This window comes from Thamnophis elegans, chromosome 9 (genome assembly GCF_009769535.1).
Source record: "Thamnophis elegans isolate rThaEle1 chromosome 9, rThaEle1.pri, whole genome shotgun sequence".
In the NCBI taxonomy this organism is placed as follows: domain Eukaryota; kingdom Metazoa; phylum Chordata; class Lepidosauria; order Squamata; family Colubridae; genus Thamnophis; species Thamnophis elegans.
Window position 1 is genome coordinate 24225758 of NC_045549.1, and position 15475 is coordinate 24241232.

The 15475-nt window shown below is 39.7% G+C and overlaps 1 protein-coding gene across 3 annotated transcripts in view; it reads right to left on the bottom strand.

Moving 5' to 3' along the window:
- The window catches only part of LEF1 (lymphoid enhancer binding factor 1), a 116429-nt gene that overhangs the window by 43845 nt on the left and 57109 nt on the right, over positions 1 to 15475 (bottom strand). For all 3 annotated transcript variants that reach the window (XM_032224231.1, XM_032224232.1, XM_032224230.1), the window contains exon 4: positions 5777 to 5909. In XM_032224231.1, the coding sequence (XP_032080122.1) occupies positions 5777 to 5909 (133 nt within the window). The remainder of the gene's footprint in view (positions 1 to 5776; positions 5910 to 15475) is intronic.

Consider the following 15475-nt stretch of genomic DNA (forward strand, 5'->3'; position numbering starts at 1 on the left):
GTTAATTAAAAATCATTTTCAGGCCTGCAATGGTCATACTTGATATGATTCATTTACCTTCTGAATCTCACTTCAGCTCTGGCTAAGCTTCTCATCATGTTGACTCTTGGGTGCCAAAGTCACTCTTGTAATAGTTAATATTTTTGGAACAGAGTAAGGAGGGCTCACTGGAAATGATCCATCAATTCACACTCTCAAAAATGTAAAAAAAACCCACTCTACAAATTCTAAAAATCACCTTAAGGATTAAAAGTAATCCGAATCCCAGATGAGCCCTATGGTCTTCACGCTCCATCTAAATCTCATATTCCAAGGAGATATGATGTTCAGAAAGACCAAAAAGGTATTGATGGATTTAGTGCATTAAGGAAGAAGCAAAATAAATAAGTGTCTTATTTTATATCTAAGTCCTCCATTATAGGGACAAATGATAAGAGGGAAAAGTGATCAGATGGTTTAGAACAGGGGTGTCAAACTCAGGGCCACGGACTGGATGCAGCCCACGGGGTGCTTAGATCTGGCCCATGGGGCCTCCCTGGAAGCAGCAAAGGACCAGCTCGCAATGCCTCTGCCAATGAAAACGGAGTTTGAGAGGGCCATGCACAGCCATTACAATCTGTTTTTGCTGGCAAAGGGTTGCAGGAGGCCATTGCAGCTGGAAACAGAATTTGGAAGTCCATTTTTTCTGGCAGAGTGCTCGGGCCACCACAGGTGTCCACAGCATTAGTTACATTGAGCTGGCCATGCCCACCCTGTCCACGAACACCCTGGCCCCCTGAGATCAAACACAACCCTAATGTGGCCCTCAATAAAATCGAGTTTGACACCCCTGATTTAGAAGGACCAGCAATAGCATAAAATTCAATTCAGAAATTGCAATTATTGAGAACTCCAGTCTTCTTGCAGCTGCCTTATATAATCATCCGATTCACTTTACCAGCCATTAATTCGCGCTATACAGGAAATGTTCAAAATTACTTGTCTGCACTTACTAGCTAAGCTCATACTCACACCTATGCAAAGTAGCAAGGAACAATACATTCATCATGTTAACTGTGAATTTTATTTTGCTACATTTATAAATCTCCTTCACCTTTTATAAATCTCCTACAAGCAACACATATTATTATTTTCCTTGGAATCTCAATATATATTTATTTATTTTATTTATTTATTTGTCTTGTATGCCGCCCAGTCCCGAAGGACTCTGGGCGGCTCACAATATAAAGTTACTTTAAATAAATTTGGCATATGGACAGAATATTACATATTAAGCACAGATACTATTGAAGTCACATAGACAAATTATCTGTTCCATAGTATTTTTCTACTGCACCTACCAATTCTCACTCTAGGCATCTCCAGGCAATAGAGCTAAATGAAAGCACTCCTTCATGTGCCAGGAAATAATATGATTAAAGATCATAACTGCTTGGAGGATTGTATGCATGCATATGCTTTAGTTTCACATTATCAGCCAAGATAAGACAACATGTGATACTGCTCCTATCTACTTTGAGTTTTCAGCACAATACTAGTCTAAGTTACCAAGAGGTAATAGCTAAAACAATCTCAAATGTTTAAGAAAAAGAGCCAGAAAATTGTATAGCTTTGGATATGTGAATAACTTGAAATAATACTGTATGTCTATTTCAGTTCTTCTACTTTACTTCATCATGCTGAGAAGTGAAACACCTCTCACTATTTTCATGCACATTAGATGAAGGCTAGTTTTATGCATCGCACTAAACCACAACTAAACCACAGCTTTGTTTTGGCTTAGCATAGGAGTCCTCGAATTGACATGACCAGTGCGGGGAATCAACTAATTTAGCAATCGGTTCTCTGCCCTAATGATCGGCTGGGGTGGGCACGGGCGTGGTGGGCATGTCCAGGAAGTGCACCCCCCTGGGAACAAAAAATGGGCTGCATGGAGGTGCACTACACCACCCCTCATGGACCTGCGCTTACCTAAGACCAAGAATGGGACGCATGGGGACTCCTGGGAGTGTAGGGACAGGGTGGGGCCAGCCGGTCGTTGGGACTACCAGTTCACCAAAAATTAACATCTTGGTTCATCCAAACTGGCGCGAACCAGCGGAATTCCATCCCTGGACATGACCACAGGGAGATGCCAGTAACTCTGAGAGGGGTCACAATCACGTTCAAAGTCACTCTGGGCATATTAGTTGAGCTCAAATCTGTAAATTCTATTACACTTATGAATTGTTCCTTTTCTTAACAAGGATAGAAGAGTTCTATGAACAAAATTATATTCTTCAACTAATAGAATATCTTTTGAAATGCCTGATAAAATCCATAATTATATTAAAATCATTGATGGAAACTTCTTAATTTGCCTTGATCAAAGTACTGTGTTTTTATGGATTTTAATGCAGTTGAAATGGACAAAACTCTCATATCCCCAAAATGTCTTTTCTTGGGATCAGTGTACAAAATGAGAGCAACAGATAAATGTGAAGGGACTAAAGTGAGAAAGCTATGACCACAAAGATTCCATTTACAACATGCTATTTATGCAAGTTAGGGTTTTCTTTGGTTGTTGCTATAAAGAGCATGAGGTATAAATGAAAAGTATATGAGGAATGAGAAAAAAAAGATCGATTGTCTTGAAAATAATTTCTACTTTTTCAGAAAATGTGCAGAAATAAAATCATTTTTTTTCATTTAAAAATATGTGATGATTCATTCTAGCTTCTTCACTTTTAATAAATGTTTTAATTTTTAAAGTTGCAGGAATCTATTATTGTTTTACCTGACACAGAGATTAAAATGTAATTATTAAAAATAAGTGGAATATTTATTTCTTGCCTAAGCCAGCCACCAGAATCATTACATTTTTTTTTCATGGGAAGACGCACATATTTGTTTTTTCATTTGAGAGGTAATGGTAAACCTTGAGAATTCTTGGTTGAGTATGGTTTCTGACCTCAATCATTTTGATTTTACAAAAATATAGTTTCTTGATTAGAGAATAATCCAATACTGATGGCTCTAATTATTTGTGAACAGGGTCTTCCAGTAATCTAAGGGAATTGAAGGTCTAGATGGTAGAAACTAAACTTTTTCTTTCTTCTATGATTATATCCTTCTCCTTTCTCCCATTAGCATCATCTTCTTCTTGATCATAAAAGGAACTCTGGCCACAAATGCCCGTGCTGTGATTAGAGGGTTTGCAGAACAGAGGACTCCCCAACCACAAGCACCATCAGGGGAATGAACTGGAAGTGGTTTGCAAGGAGCTTTAGCATTTGGTTAATACAATTAAGAAGCCTTTTCACTGCCATGGAATAGAGAAGTCAGTGTAAGCCACTAAGGACTTCCTCCATTACCAACTCAGCAGGCTGCTCCAATGAAGGCCAGCTGCTGCAGGGGAACCATTTGTGACTAGATTTACTCAGCAAGATCCACCATGCCTGATCAATGAGAAAGAGAAGCAGATACCATATTTTTCAGAGTATAAGATGCACCGGAGTATAAGACGCACCAAGGTTTTAAGAAGCAAATTTTTTTAAAAAAAGGTTTTGCACTCTGCAGACTTCCCAAAACAGCCCATTATTTGCAAAAATCCCCCCCCTTTTTTTTAAAAGGCATGAATAGTCTTTAGGAGGCTTGTAGAGTGTTTCTGGGGGTGCGGGCCCAAAAACGATAAAAAATGGCCTTTTTTTGCAAAAACAGGCCCATTTTAGGTCAAAAGAATGGCATGCATAAACTTTAGGAGGTTATAGAGTGCTCCTGGGGGGTGGGATTGAGCAAAAAACAGCCTGTTCTACTTTATTTTATCATCATCCTCATTTAATGACCCCATAATCCCTTGTGGGGTGAAGTCTGGGCAACTGAATGGAGCTGAGTGTTTACTGGCCGGATGCCCTTCCTGTTGCCAATGTGGAGTTTTGTTCAGCAGATACATTCTCATCGTGCCCAGAGAGAGAAATACCTGCCTCTACCTAGGATCGAACTCACAGGCTCCCGATTGTGAGGCGAGAGCTCCACCTCTACAAACTCAGAGAACGAACCTTCACCATCATAATATGAAAATATCCTTTTCTAGGCCACCGCACCATTCGTTCTACTTTATTTTATAAACATTATAAAATCTACAAAGATTCAGCACGATGATTAGATGACCTTAAACAGAGAAACCAGCTTTTACACCTGGACTGAGATTTGCAAAGCAAGAGAAGTAAGATAAACAAATCATTATTGATCACTGCATGGTCTCTCGTTTTAGCCAACAGTGTTTCATAATAATGTTTCACAAAGATGACTAAAAACACCCATTAAGTTTTTGGCCATCAATAGGCCGTTGGCATATTCTGATACCCACAGAGATGTGAAGTTGATATAAATATAATTTTGGATATGATTCAAATGACTACTTACTGATGTAAATATATTAGAAAATAGAAATTAGGGAATTTTTTTTCAAAAGCATATGGTCAAGCTAATCTTACAAAAGTGCCTGAGAGCGAATGAAAACTATCGAATCAAATACGGGCAGTCCTCATTTAGCAACTGCCTCATTTAGGGTCCATTTGCAGTTACAACAATGATAAAAAAGAATTAACTTTGTGACCAATCCTTGCCTCATGATCTTTGTGTCTTTAAAGCCAAAGAAAAAAGAAAAAAAGAGCTGAGGTATGATCCTCTAAGCACAGTCAGAATTTCATTTTGCAACTACTTTGGTTAAGGACCACGTTTTTAAAAAGGTAAAGGAGTAAAGGATTTTACTCTGATAGTTATTGCCGACGATAGGGGGCCACTGCTCATCTCCATTTCAAGGCCACTGAATCAGCGCTGTCCAAAGACAATTCTGTGGTCATGTGGCCAGCATGATATCCAGAGCACTGTTACTTTCCCACTGAATAGGTACCTATTTATCTACTCGCATTTGCATGCTTTCGAACTGCTAGGTTAGCAGAAGCTGAGGCGAGGACAGGAACTCACCCCATCATGTGGCGCTCAGGTCTTGACCCTGGGCTGCCAGATTGCCAACCAACAAACCCAGCGTCTCAACTGCTGAGCTACCCCAGTGACCAAGTTACTACTTCCAATAGTTAAATGAGGAGCACGTGTACTGTAAATGTAACATTAAGTCAGAAGGAAGCAATTTGGATTCCTTTAAAGAAAGCTTATTTTAATCTTTAAGATATCATATGGCTAGTAACAAAATGCCACAATGGCACTCTATTTTCCTTTAATGGGATCCAAAGTTTCAAAACCAGCAACTCAGAGATATTTTAGAATTTCTGGCCCCATTTCAAATACAAAAGGATTGGGGTAATCAGGAAAAAGGGAAAACCTATGCACCTGGATCCACCACAGGGGTGGGTTCCTATTGGTTCAGACCGGTTCTGCTGAGTAGGTAGTAACTAGGCCAGACATGCGCCCGAACCTGTTCTAATGGCAGCACCTATGCCGGCACCATCTTGTTTTTTGCTTCTGTACATTCACAGAAGCAATTTTTAACTTCTGCACAAGTGCGCATAGCGCACATGTATCCAAAATGCACCACTGAGCGAAGAAGCCGGAACCCCCAGTACTATAAGATGAAATAGCATGAAAATCCCCTAAACTCCACTGAAAATGTTACCTAGCCTGGTAATGAAACTAACCTACAAACTCAGAGAACGAACCTTCACCATCATAGTATGAAAATATCCTTTTCAGCATCTGAGGCTCTCAAGAGAAAACGTGTGAGAGATTTTCCCCTCGCAGCTTTACAAAGGCTGTAGAAACGGAAGGATTAGCTCACCTTGTTTTGTGTTGACGTCTGAGGGGAGGTGTGAAGGATGTGTCCCTGGAGAAAAGTGTTCATCGCTGTAGGTGATGAGTGGAGTGAGAGGGTGGACTGCATGGGAAGGTTGCACCACAGGGACTTTGTTGGACTGCAAACAAAAACAAAAGGCTTGAGTAGCATTTTTTTTGGTTTTGCATCTTTTTTCTTAAACCAATAGGCCCGATAAAAATAGTGCATATTTAATTGCCTCATTTTTTATCCATACAATAAGATACACTGGGGACAATTTAACTCTCTTTCACAAACATCAGTACAGGAAGTCTTCAACTTACGACCCCAACTGGGCCCAACATTTATGTTGCTAAGTGATAAATTTTTAAAATGAGTTTTGTCCAATTTTACGATTTTTTTGCCACAGTTGTTAAGTAAATCACTGTTTAATCCAGTGTTTCTCAACCTTGGCGACTTTAAGTCCTATGGACTTCAACTCCCAGAATCCCCCAGCCAGCACAGCTGACTGGGGAATTCTGGGAGTTGAAGTCCACAGGACTTAAAGTCGCCAAGGTTGAGAAACACTGGTTTAATCATTGTTAAATGAGTAATACGGTTGTTAAATAAATCTGTTTCCCCCATTGACTTTGCTTGTCAGAAGGTCACAAAAAGTGATCACATGACCCTGGGACACTGCAATTGTCAGAAATATGAGTTAGCCGTCAAATATCTGAATGTAAATCACATGACCATAGGATGCTGTAATGGTCATAACTGTGAAAAATGGTCGCAATGCACTTTTTTCAGTGCCGTTGTAACTTCAAATGGTCACTAAGTGAACTGTTATAAATTGAGGACTACCTGTACTCACATATGCTAACTCTCACAGTAAGCGGAGATTTAAATAATGGTTTGGCGAATAAGCCACAAAAACTGGATTTACCCAGACAGCCATTATCATGAATAATACAATGACTAGTTATATAAAACAAATGAAACTAAAATCCAACAAAGCTAAGTTCAGGACAATGGGTGAAGTCAACCACAGCTTGCAGATTATACCTGTCTAATTCAAAACAATAGCCATTGATCAAATATTAGTCCTCCCCACCATCGGCATAATAAGTAGCCAAAGATTAGCAGACACATCATTTTGTTGCTCATTTCAGACAGCAAAAATCAGGTAGGATAATATAAAAACTTGGCTAGCCACAATGCATTGTAGAACTAACATGGAGTAATAATTATAAAAGATTAGAAATTACCCATTAAAAGTAGTTTTATCATGGCATCTGCTACAAACCTTTATGACCATGGTACATATGGCCACAAAATTCTAATTTATCCGAAGTCTGGGGATATTTTGTAACTTCATGTAACCTTGATGAATTCTACTGGGCACATGGAAATATTTCTAAATAAAATATTAAGAGTCAACCCATACACTCCTCTCATTCTTTACAAGATTGCTAAAAGGATTAAAGATATTCTTGAAAACAAAGGCAATATTGTATCAAAGACTTTCCTTCACAGCACACCAAGCTAATTTTTTAAATTATTATTCTAAACAAAAGGGTTTTAAAACATTAAGATCTTAAAGCAGGGGTGTCAAACTTGATTTCATTGAGGGCCTCATCAGGGTTGTGTTTGTCCTTGGGAGCTGAGTGGGTGTGGCTGGGGTGGGTATGGCCAGCTCAACATCCTGTAGCCCTCTGCCAGGGAAAATGGAGCCTGGGAGGGCTGCACATGATCCGCCCGGCCTTCGTTTTTGCTGGCAGAGGGCGGCAGGAGGCTGTTACAGCTGAAAACAGAGCCCAGGAGGGCAGTGTGCGGCCCTCATGAGCTCCATTTTCACTGGCATAGGCGCTGTGGGCCAGTCCCTCACTGTTTCCAGAGCAGCCCTGTGAACCAGATCTAAGCACCCCGCGGACCGGATTCAGCCTGCGGGCCTTGAGTGACACCCCTGTCTGAAAGGCTCCTGTTTTAGACATTCTGTCCAGCCTAAATACGTCTAAACACACATCACTTGTGAGCATGTAAATATAGTATTGCAGTCTAATACTACCAATACTTTAATCACAGAAGACTGCTAAGATCAAACAACTTATTTGGCTACACACACACACACACACACACACACACACACACACACACACACACACACATGGCAAATACCACTCACTCATCATGAAATGTCCAGAACCATAAAGCCTACGAACTTGAAATTTGGCATGTATGTCTCTCTTGGCTTCTAGATGCTCGCTAAGAAAGAACTTTTTGAAATGACCATCAGATCATTAGTATTTCTGATATAGTAATTAACATGCTCTGATGCTAAGGAGTTCTACTACTCCTCTCCACCTGAAAAGAACTCTGTTCCAACTACCAGTTGCCTCACATTCCTTTACCTCAATTCAAACTGGCGGACATTCCACTCCTTCACTCAGAAGCGGTCTGGGGCTCCTTACAGTACTAAATGTCGGTACCTCACTAAAATGTCTATGCCTTCCACCTACGGAACTGCTTCTGGACTCAAGACAGTGGGAACGATGTGCTTCAATCACCGACTACCAATGAGCCAATGGATTGTGAACCAAATTTCTCCTGCATAGCCTGATCACATAGTTTTGTTATGAAGCACGGCTAGTATTTAATAAAAATGTGCTAAAAAGATCTGTGGATCATAGCTAGGTAGAGACTTTCTCAAATGGAGCTCGATTCTTAGTAACTACCACAACAAGCAGTGTTCTTAGCAGTTTTAATGGTGAAAAAAATTCTTTCCAACTTCTACTCTGCAGCCCTAGGTCTTACATCCAAATACAAAGCTGATCTGACCCTATTTAGCTTTTGGCAATTGGGGTGTTATCAGCTGCATAGTGTTTTCTTCTTCCTAAACGAGAAGCAATGCTTTTGCTACAAAATGGAATTCAATAGTCAAGGTAAAGGAAGACTTCTCTGAAGCATGGAAAGACATCAAGCTATTCTGTTGATGGGTGCAACAATCCCCTCAAGCTCAAGTATTAGAGTTACCACAGTAATCCCCCCCTCTTTTTTTCATACATACATCTATGCAAAACATGAAAAATGTCTGAGACTCATTTGCATTATTAAATCATGTTCTTTGGTTCATTCTCCCTTTTCTGCTCTCAAGGAAAAAAAAATCTCAGTATAATTTGAAAACACTGTGTAAAAACCCTTTCAGCATTCTTTGAAATAATCACAAATATACATTCACGTCGGATAGGCTTCTGGGAAGGAAAGAGAGAATTCATTCCAAAATGCAGATATTGCTCATTAAAGCCCCACTCATACAATAGTGGAAACTAAAAATAGATTTTTTCATTGACATTATTTAAATCATACATTATTTGTATGACAGACCATATTTCAAACACAGTACCAGGAGTCTACGTTTTATTGTTACTATAAAAATGCCACATTTTTTTTAATCTGCTACTTTTTCTTTGCATACTTTCCCTTGTTTCCAGAGCACTACCTTAAGGAACTTGCATTAGCAAGTAGTATCATTTTAATGTCTGACCTATCCCTCCAGTCATATAGCTCAGAATCTTCTGCATGGGTTTTTGCTAAATTATGCTATCCTTCCTCTCCTCTTAATTTTACGGTTTTCAACACAGATTTGCTTTCCTGTGGGAAGGAGATAAGAACCTGAGGATTTTAATTTAAGCTTTGGCCTTGTCTTATATTTTGCGAGAGAGAGAGAGAGAGAGAGAGAGAGAGAAAGAGAGAGAGAGAGAGAGAGAGAGAGAACGCGTGCATGCACAAGCAGGAGAGAGAAAAAGCAATGCCACTCATAAGTGGTTGAAAGCCTTTAAGGATTCAGTCCATTATTTGTCACGAAATAATAAAGCAGAATGAATTTCCATTGATATATGAGTTAGCATGCCAGAGATATTTGAAGCAGCAATGCATCTTCCCATTTTTAAAGAAAACACATATTGATAAACATTGAATAACTATTTCCAGATTATCTATACTTATAAGAATTAATTGACTGGGGAGATATTTTTTAAACAAATATATCTGAGATTATGCAAGCTGCATTGAAGCTAGAATTCTACAGCAACACATCACCCTCAGAACATGTGAGAAGCCAACTATAACATTTATGCTTAATACAACTCCTTCCAAAACAAATTTCCAATCTAAACAGTATCATTATAATGCCATTGTGTTCCTTCCTTGACACAAGGCACTCTTTACCTTCTCCCTTTTAATAAATATTTTTTTCAATTTATTTACTTTGCTGTAGTTCATAAAATGTTAAAATATCTAATGAGAAGAGTATTTCTACAACTGTCATACACCTCTCCTCCTCCGCATTATAGTCAACAAAACAGATTAAAGACAATTCCATACAAATTCCCTAAATTGTTCATCTCTCATGCTGTTTCCAGCGGCTCCTTTAAAAATTCAGTTGGGGATTCCAAGGTTTTGGAATTGAGGCTGCTTCGTGTTCAGAGAAGAAGACAAGTCTTGATACCTGACCCAGGGAGATCCCCTCTATCTTTAAACAAATAGATCATCCATACAATGATGGGATAAACTGAAAATAGAAACTTGACCTAAAACTCCACATTTTAGTCAGAAAAGTGTGTTAATGCCTCTGCCTAGGCTTTTGGTCAGGGTGACTGAAGCCTCCTTTTAACTTGCTTTTCTTTTCTTTCTGTTTTGTTATATTGCAACCTTTTTGGTTTCTTATCATTTTTAATATCTTGTTTATAATATTTGAAATAATTTGTAATCTGCCAGAATCTCTGACAGTCAGATGGCATAGACATTTAAATAATAAAGGTGAGGATTTATTTAAAAAAATCAGAAATTGAAATCCAGTCACTGACAAAAACCATAAGATTTCTTAGCACAGACAGAGCAGTGGAATCCGGTTTAGATAAATATGCTATAGTAGCAATAAATTGGGGTAAAATCACAAATGGAATAGAAATGCCAAAAGGTCAAATCTTCTAGAGTCGGGATGGCGAACCTATGGCATGCATTCCACAGGTGGCACGCGGAGCCATTTGTCAGGGCACGCAAGGCATTGCCCTGTCAGCTGGCCAGCTGAGTCCAGCCTTTTTTAAAGGCATTTTTAGCAATAGCAATAGCAGTTTGACTTATATACCGCTTCATGGGGCTTTCAGCCCTCTCTAAGCAGTTTACAGAGTCAGCATATTGCCCCCAACAATCTGGGTGCTCATTTCACCCACCTCGGAAGGATGGAAGGCTGAGTCAACCTTGAGCCGGTGAGATTTGAACTGCCGAACTGCAGCTAGCAGTCAGCTGAAGTAGCCTGCAGTACTGCACTCTACCCACTGCGCCACCTCGGCTCATTTTTCACTCTCCCCAGGCTCCAGAGGCTTTATAGAGGCCGTCCAGAGGCTTCAGGAGCTTCCCTGAAGCCCCTGGAGTGCAAAAAAAAACCAGCCCTATGGGCAAACTGGAAGTTCAGGAACGGACTTCCGGTTTCTTTTTAGGGTTGATTCAAGCCCTCCGGAGGCCTCAGAGACCGACTAAAAATGACCATACGAGCAAACCGGAAGTCACTTCCGGTTTGCTCATAGGGTTGTTTCTTGCCCTTCAGAGGCTTCAGGGAAGCCTCCTGAAGGTCCCTGAAGCCTCCAGAGGGCCTCTGGGGGGGAGGAGGCTTTTTTCACCCTCCCCAGACTCCTATAAAGCCTCTAGAGCCTGGGGAGGGTGAAAAAAGAATGCAAAAAATGGAGGGAGTGCCTCTCATGTGGGCATGCGCACTGGGGGGGGGTCGCATGTTGCCTTATGGGTGTGGCATGCCTGGGCACAACCCCCTCTGCGCTCCCCCCCTTATGATACGCTAGCCAAAAAAGTTTCGCCATCACTGTTCTAGAGCTATCAGGATGAAATCTACAAGTATCTGGACATTTAACAGTTGGATAACATCAAACATGGAAACATTTAAATGAGATTATAAACATCAGAAAACATCCAAAGCATGAAAGAAATGCTAAAAACAATGTATAGGGGAAACAGCTTCAAAGCATCAACACCTGTGATATAATATACTACTAGAATTATTAACTGAACACAAGCTAAATTTGATTGTTTGAACTCCAAAACAAGAAAACTCATGACTATTCACTATGTATTGCATTCTCCTAGTGATATTGATAGATTATAGCTTCACTACAGGAATTGTGGGGCACAAATTTACTTCAAGTCAAAAAAATAAATCATTCATTGGCTGGTTATATAAAAGACTGCCAGTAGTGATGCAAATTAAATATTGGAACTTATTGAATATACAGTAAATAAAATGTGAATATGAAGTAATGTGTTAAAAACAATAACATACCATAGTTGCCAAAATGAGACACCGGAACATCTGTAAAAATTAACATGTGCCGGTAATAAAAAATTGATAGAACTGAAAAATAAGTTAAAAAATGAGCAGATTAAAACATTGGAGGATTTCTGAACAAAAACTGATAAAGTCTTAGTGCAGAAAGGAGAGGAATAGGAAAGGCAGAAGAAGGGGGGAAGGATAAAGAGGAGGAAGAGAAAGAAGAGAAGGGAAAGAAGGTGGGAAGAGAAGAAGGAGAGAAGAAAGAGAAGAAACTGGGGGAGGAAGGAGGGAGGGATGAGAAGAGGGTAGTAAAGAGGGAAAGAGGGAGGGAAAGAAAGAGAGAAGGAGAGTTGAAAGGAAGGAAGGAAGGAGGGAGGAAAGGAGGGAGATTAAGAGAAAAGGAAGGAGGAGGGAAAGAGGCAGGGAAGGAGGAAAGGTATGTGAGAAGGAGGGGGGGACCGAGGGAGGGAAAGGAGGGGGAAGGAAAGGAGGAAAGGAGAAAAGAAAGGAGGGAAGGCAGGGGAGAAGGAAGTAAGGGGGGGAGGGAAGAAAAGGGTATGGAAAAGAAGAAATGAGGGAAGAAAAGAGGGAAGGAAAGATACCTAACCTTTGATGTTTATAATGATTTGATAGTATGGGAATATCTCGAAATGTAGTTGTATTGTTTTTTTACAAGTTATGGATGTTGTATTTTCTTTTTACCAATAAAATCTTAAAAAAAAAAAAAGACACCAAATTTAACTGTAGTTGGGAAGAAGAAAGTGGGAATCATTGATGTAGCAATACGAGGGGATAGTAAAATAGAGGACAAAGAATTGGAGAACATCACAAAGTATAAATATCTGAAAATTGAAACTTAAAGCTGGTGATGTTATCTGGGTGCCAAACCAAAAAATCTTGGATGGCATTTGCAAAACATGCGCATTTACAAAATTTTCATCTGTAAATTATAAAAGGCCACACTGTTTAGATCTGCATGCATGCTATGACAATACATTATGACATCCTATGTTCTTTAGAAGAACTCAGTGCATATGAAGGCCAACACCAGCTAAAGAACTGGCAGCTGTGATTTCACATTTTTGTGTATTTTATAATAATAAGACAGCAACAGACAGCAGTGCCAGTTCTGCAAAGAAGCTGATGAAACAGTGAACCACCTACCATAATTACCTACTGTAAAAAGATTGTATAGACAGACTACAAACAGTGGCATTACAAAGCGGCAACAATGATGCATTGGAAGATCTGCAAGAAACAATAGTTCTGTGCAAGCAAGAACTGGTGGGGGTATCACAAAATAGACAAAGTAATAGCAAATAAAAAGCTAAAGTGTTCTGGAACTTTAGAAGTCAAACAGACAAGATTTTGTGACACAACACTCAAGACTTAACAACTTTTGATAAGAAAGACAAAAACATCTGAATAATATCTGTAATATCTGATGACAATAGAATAGAAGCAAGGGTGGGTTCCTGGCAGTTCTAACCTCTTCTATAGAAGAGGTTCCATAAATCTACATTTAGAACCAGTTCCAGCTCCCTCCCACCACCCGTCCGCACATCATCAAGATGAAGAGCGAAAGGAGGAATTCTGGGAGTTGAAATCCACAAGTCTTAAAGCTGTCAAGTGTGAACACCCCTGGTTTTTTTCTAAAGGGTTAGGGGTGCAAGGGTCTTGTAACTTGACAGCTTTAAGACTTGCATGCTTCAAATGCCAGAGTTTCTGAGCCAACATTTTGGTTGCTAAGCAAGAGTGTTGTTAAGTGAGTTCCACCACATTTTACAAGTTGGCCACGCCCACCCAGGCACATGGCTGGCAAGCCACTTCCACCCAGTCACATGGCTGGCAAGCCACTCCCACCCAGTCACATGGCCGGCAAGCCACTCCCAAAAGCAAGTCACACCTACAGAAGAGATTCTAAAAAAAATTGAAACCCACTACTGAATAGAAGAGAAAGAAGTGGACAAAATCACAAAATAGAAAGATCTAGAAGCAGAAATAGAATGGGCAAAAGAAAGCAAAGTAGTACCAATAATAATAAGTGTCTTGAGTATAATTCCAAAATATTTGGAATATTTGCATGCTCCTTTTTTGATATTAGTTGTTGATTGTTCCAGTCTGTTAGTCTCTGTGTTGCTCTTCAAAATTTCTGGAAAAGTTTAGTTAAAGATTTTATAAATTCTTCTTCAATTGCTTGCTCTAATTCTGTAGCCTTCTGACTTGGTAATAATTGAAATGATGTGCTTTTGCAATTGGAAAAAATCTTCCAGTGTCTCAACATCTGCTTTTCTTAGTTCCTTGGAAAGGATTTGATTAGTGGACAAAATATCAAATTCAGCCTAAACATCTGGCTGAATGTGAGCAGCCAATAAAATGTCCTGAGGAAGCAAATGGGCCCTTCTAAAACTTTATGTCATCAACAAATTATTAATTATATAATTTTATAGTACAATTATATATAGCATTTTATATACTATAGTAAAATGCCATTATATAATATCTGAAATAATTCAATGCATAATTGCATATGCCTGACAATGTTACCAATAGGATAGCTTTCTAAAACCTCAATGCCTCTAAAGGCACTAATTCCTAATATAGTTCCAAATATATTTGAAATCCAAATATAGTTGAAATCATCCCTAGGAACTCAGATTAAGAAAGGCAGCTATTAGCTGATCAGACTGCATATTTCACAATATCACCTATAGCTCTTATCTCATCTCAAGTCCTATAGCCTCACCGTGGCATAGGGAAGCATTGCTGGGAATGTATGTAAGGGTATATAATCTCATGAAGGTCATCTAAGGCATGAAGGTTATTCTAACTGCCTGTTTAAAACAAGGGACTGCCTCGGGAGTGGTTTGCTAACCAATTTATTACTGGTTTGCTTGTGCTCGTGTGCATGCGCAGAAGCGTCTGAGCGGGTGGGCGGAGGCTACTGCCACCGCCACTACCAGTTCAGCCGAACCGGGATGAACCAGGAGCAAACCACCTTTGGACTGCCTTTATTTGACTGCAGTCATATATGAGGGGGAGGGGGGGTTGTAGATGGTAATTTAGTGATGATCGTTCAATTTAGTGACAATAGCAAAAATATCATGTCACACTGCATAGGAGAACCTAGGCAGTATCGGGACTGAGGCTGAAAGGCAAAAGTGGAAGTAGTATGCTCTATCCCATAATTGGGTAGACCAGATTGCTCTGGTAGACCGGTCTCACCAGAAAAAAACAATTTCTCCCCTGGTATAGCCGACAAAGCAAGGAGAGCCTATGGCTTAGAGGTTAATACATCTACCTAATATGAAAGTACCCTGGGTTTGAATCCCAGAAGAGTATGGCTACCTGATGAAAACTAAATAGCTTGAAATAGATCTAGGCTC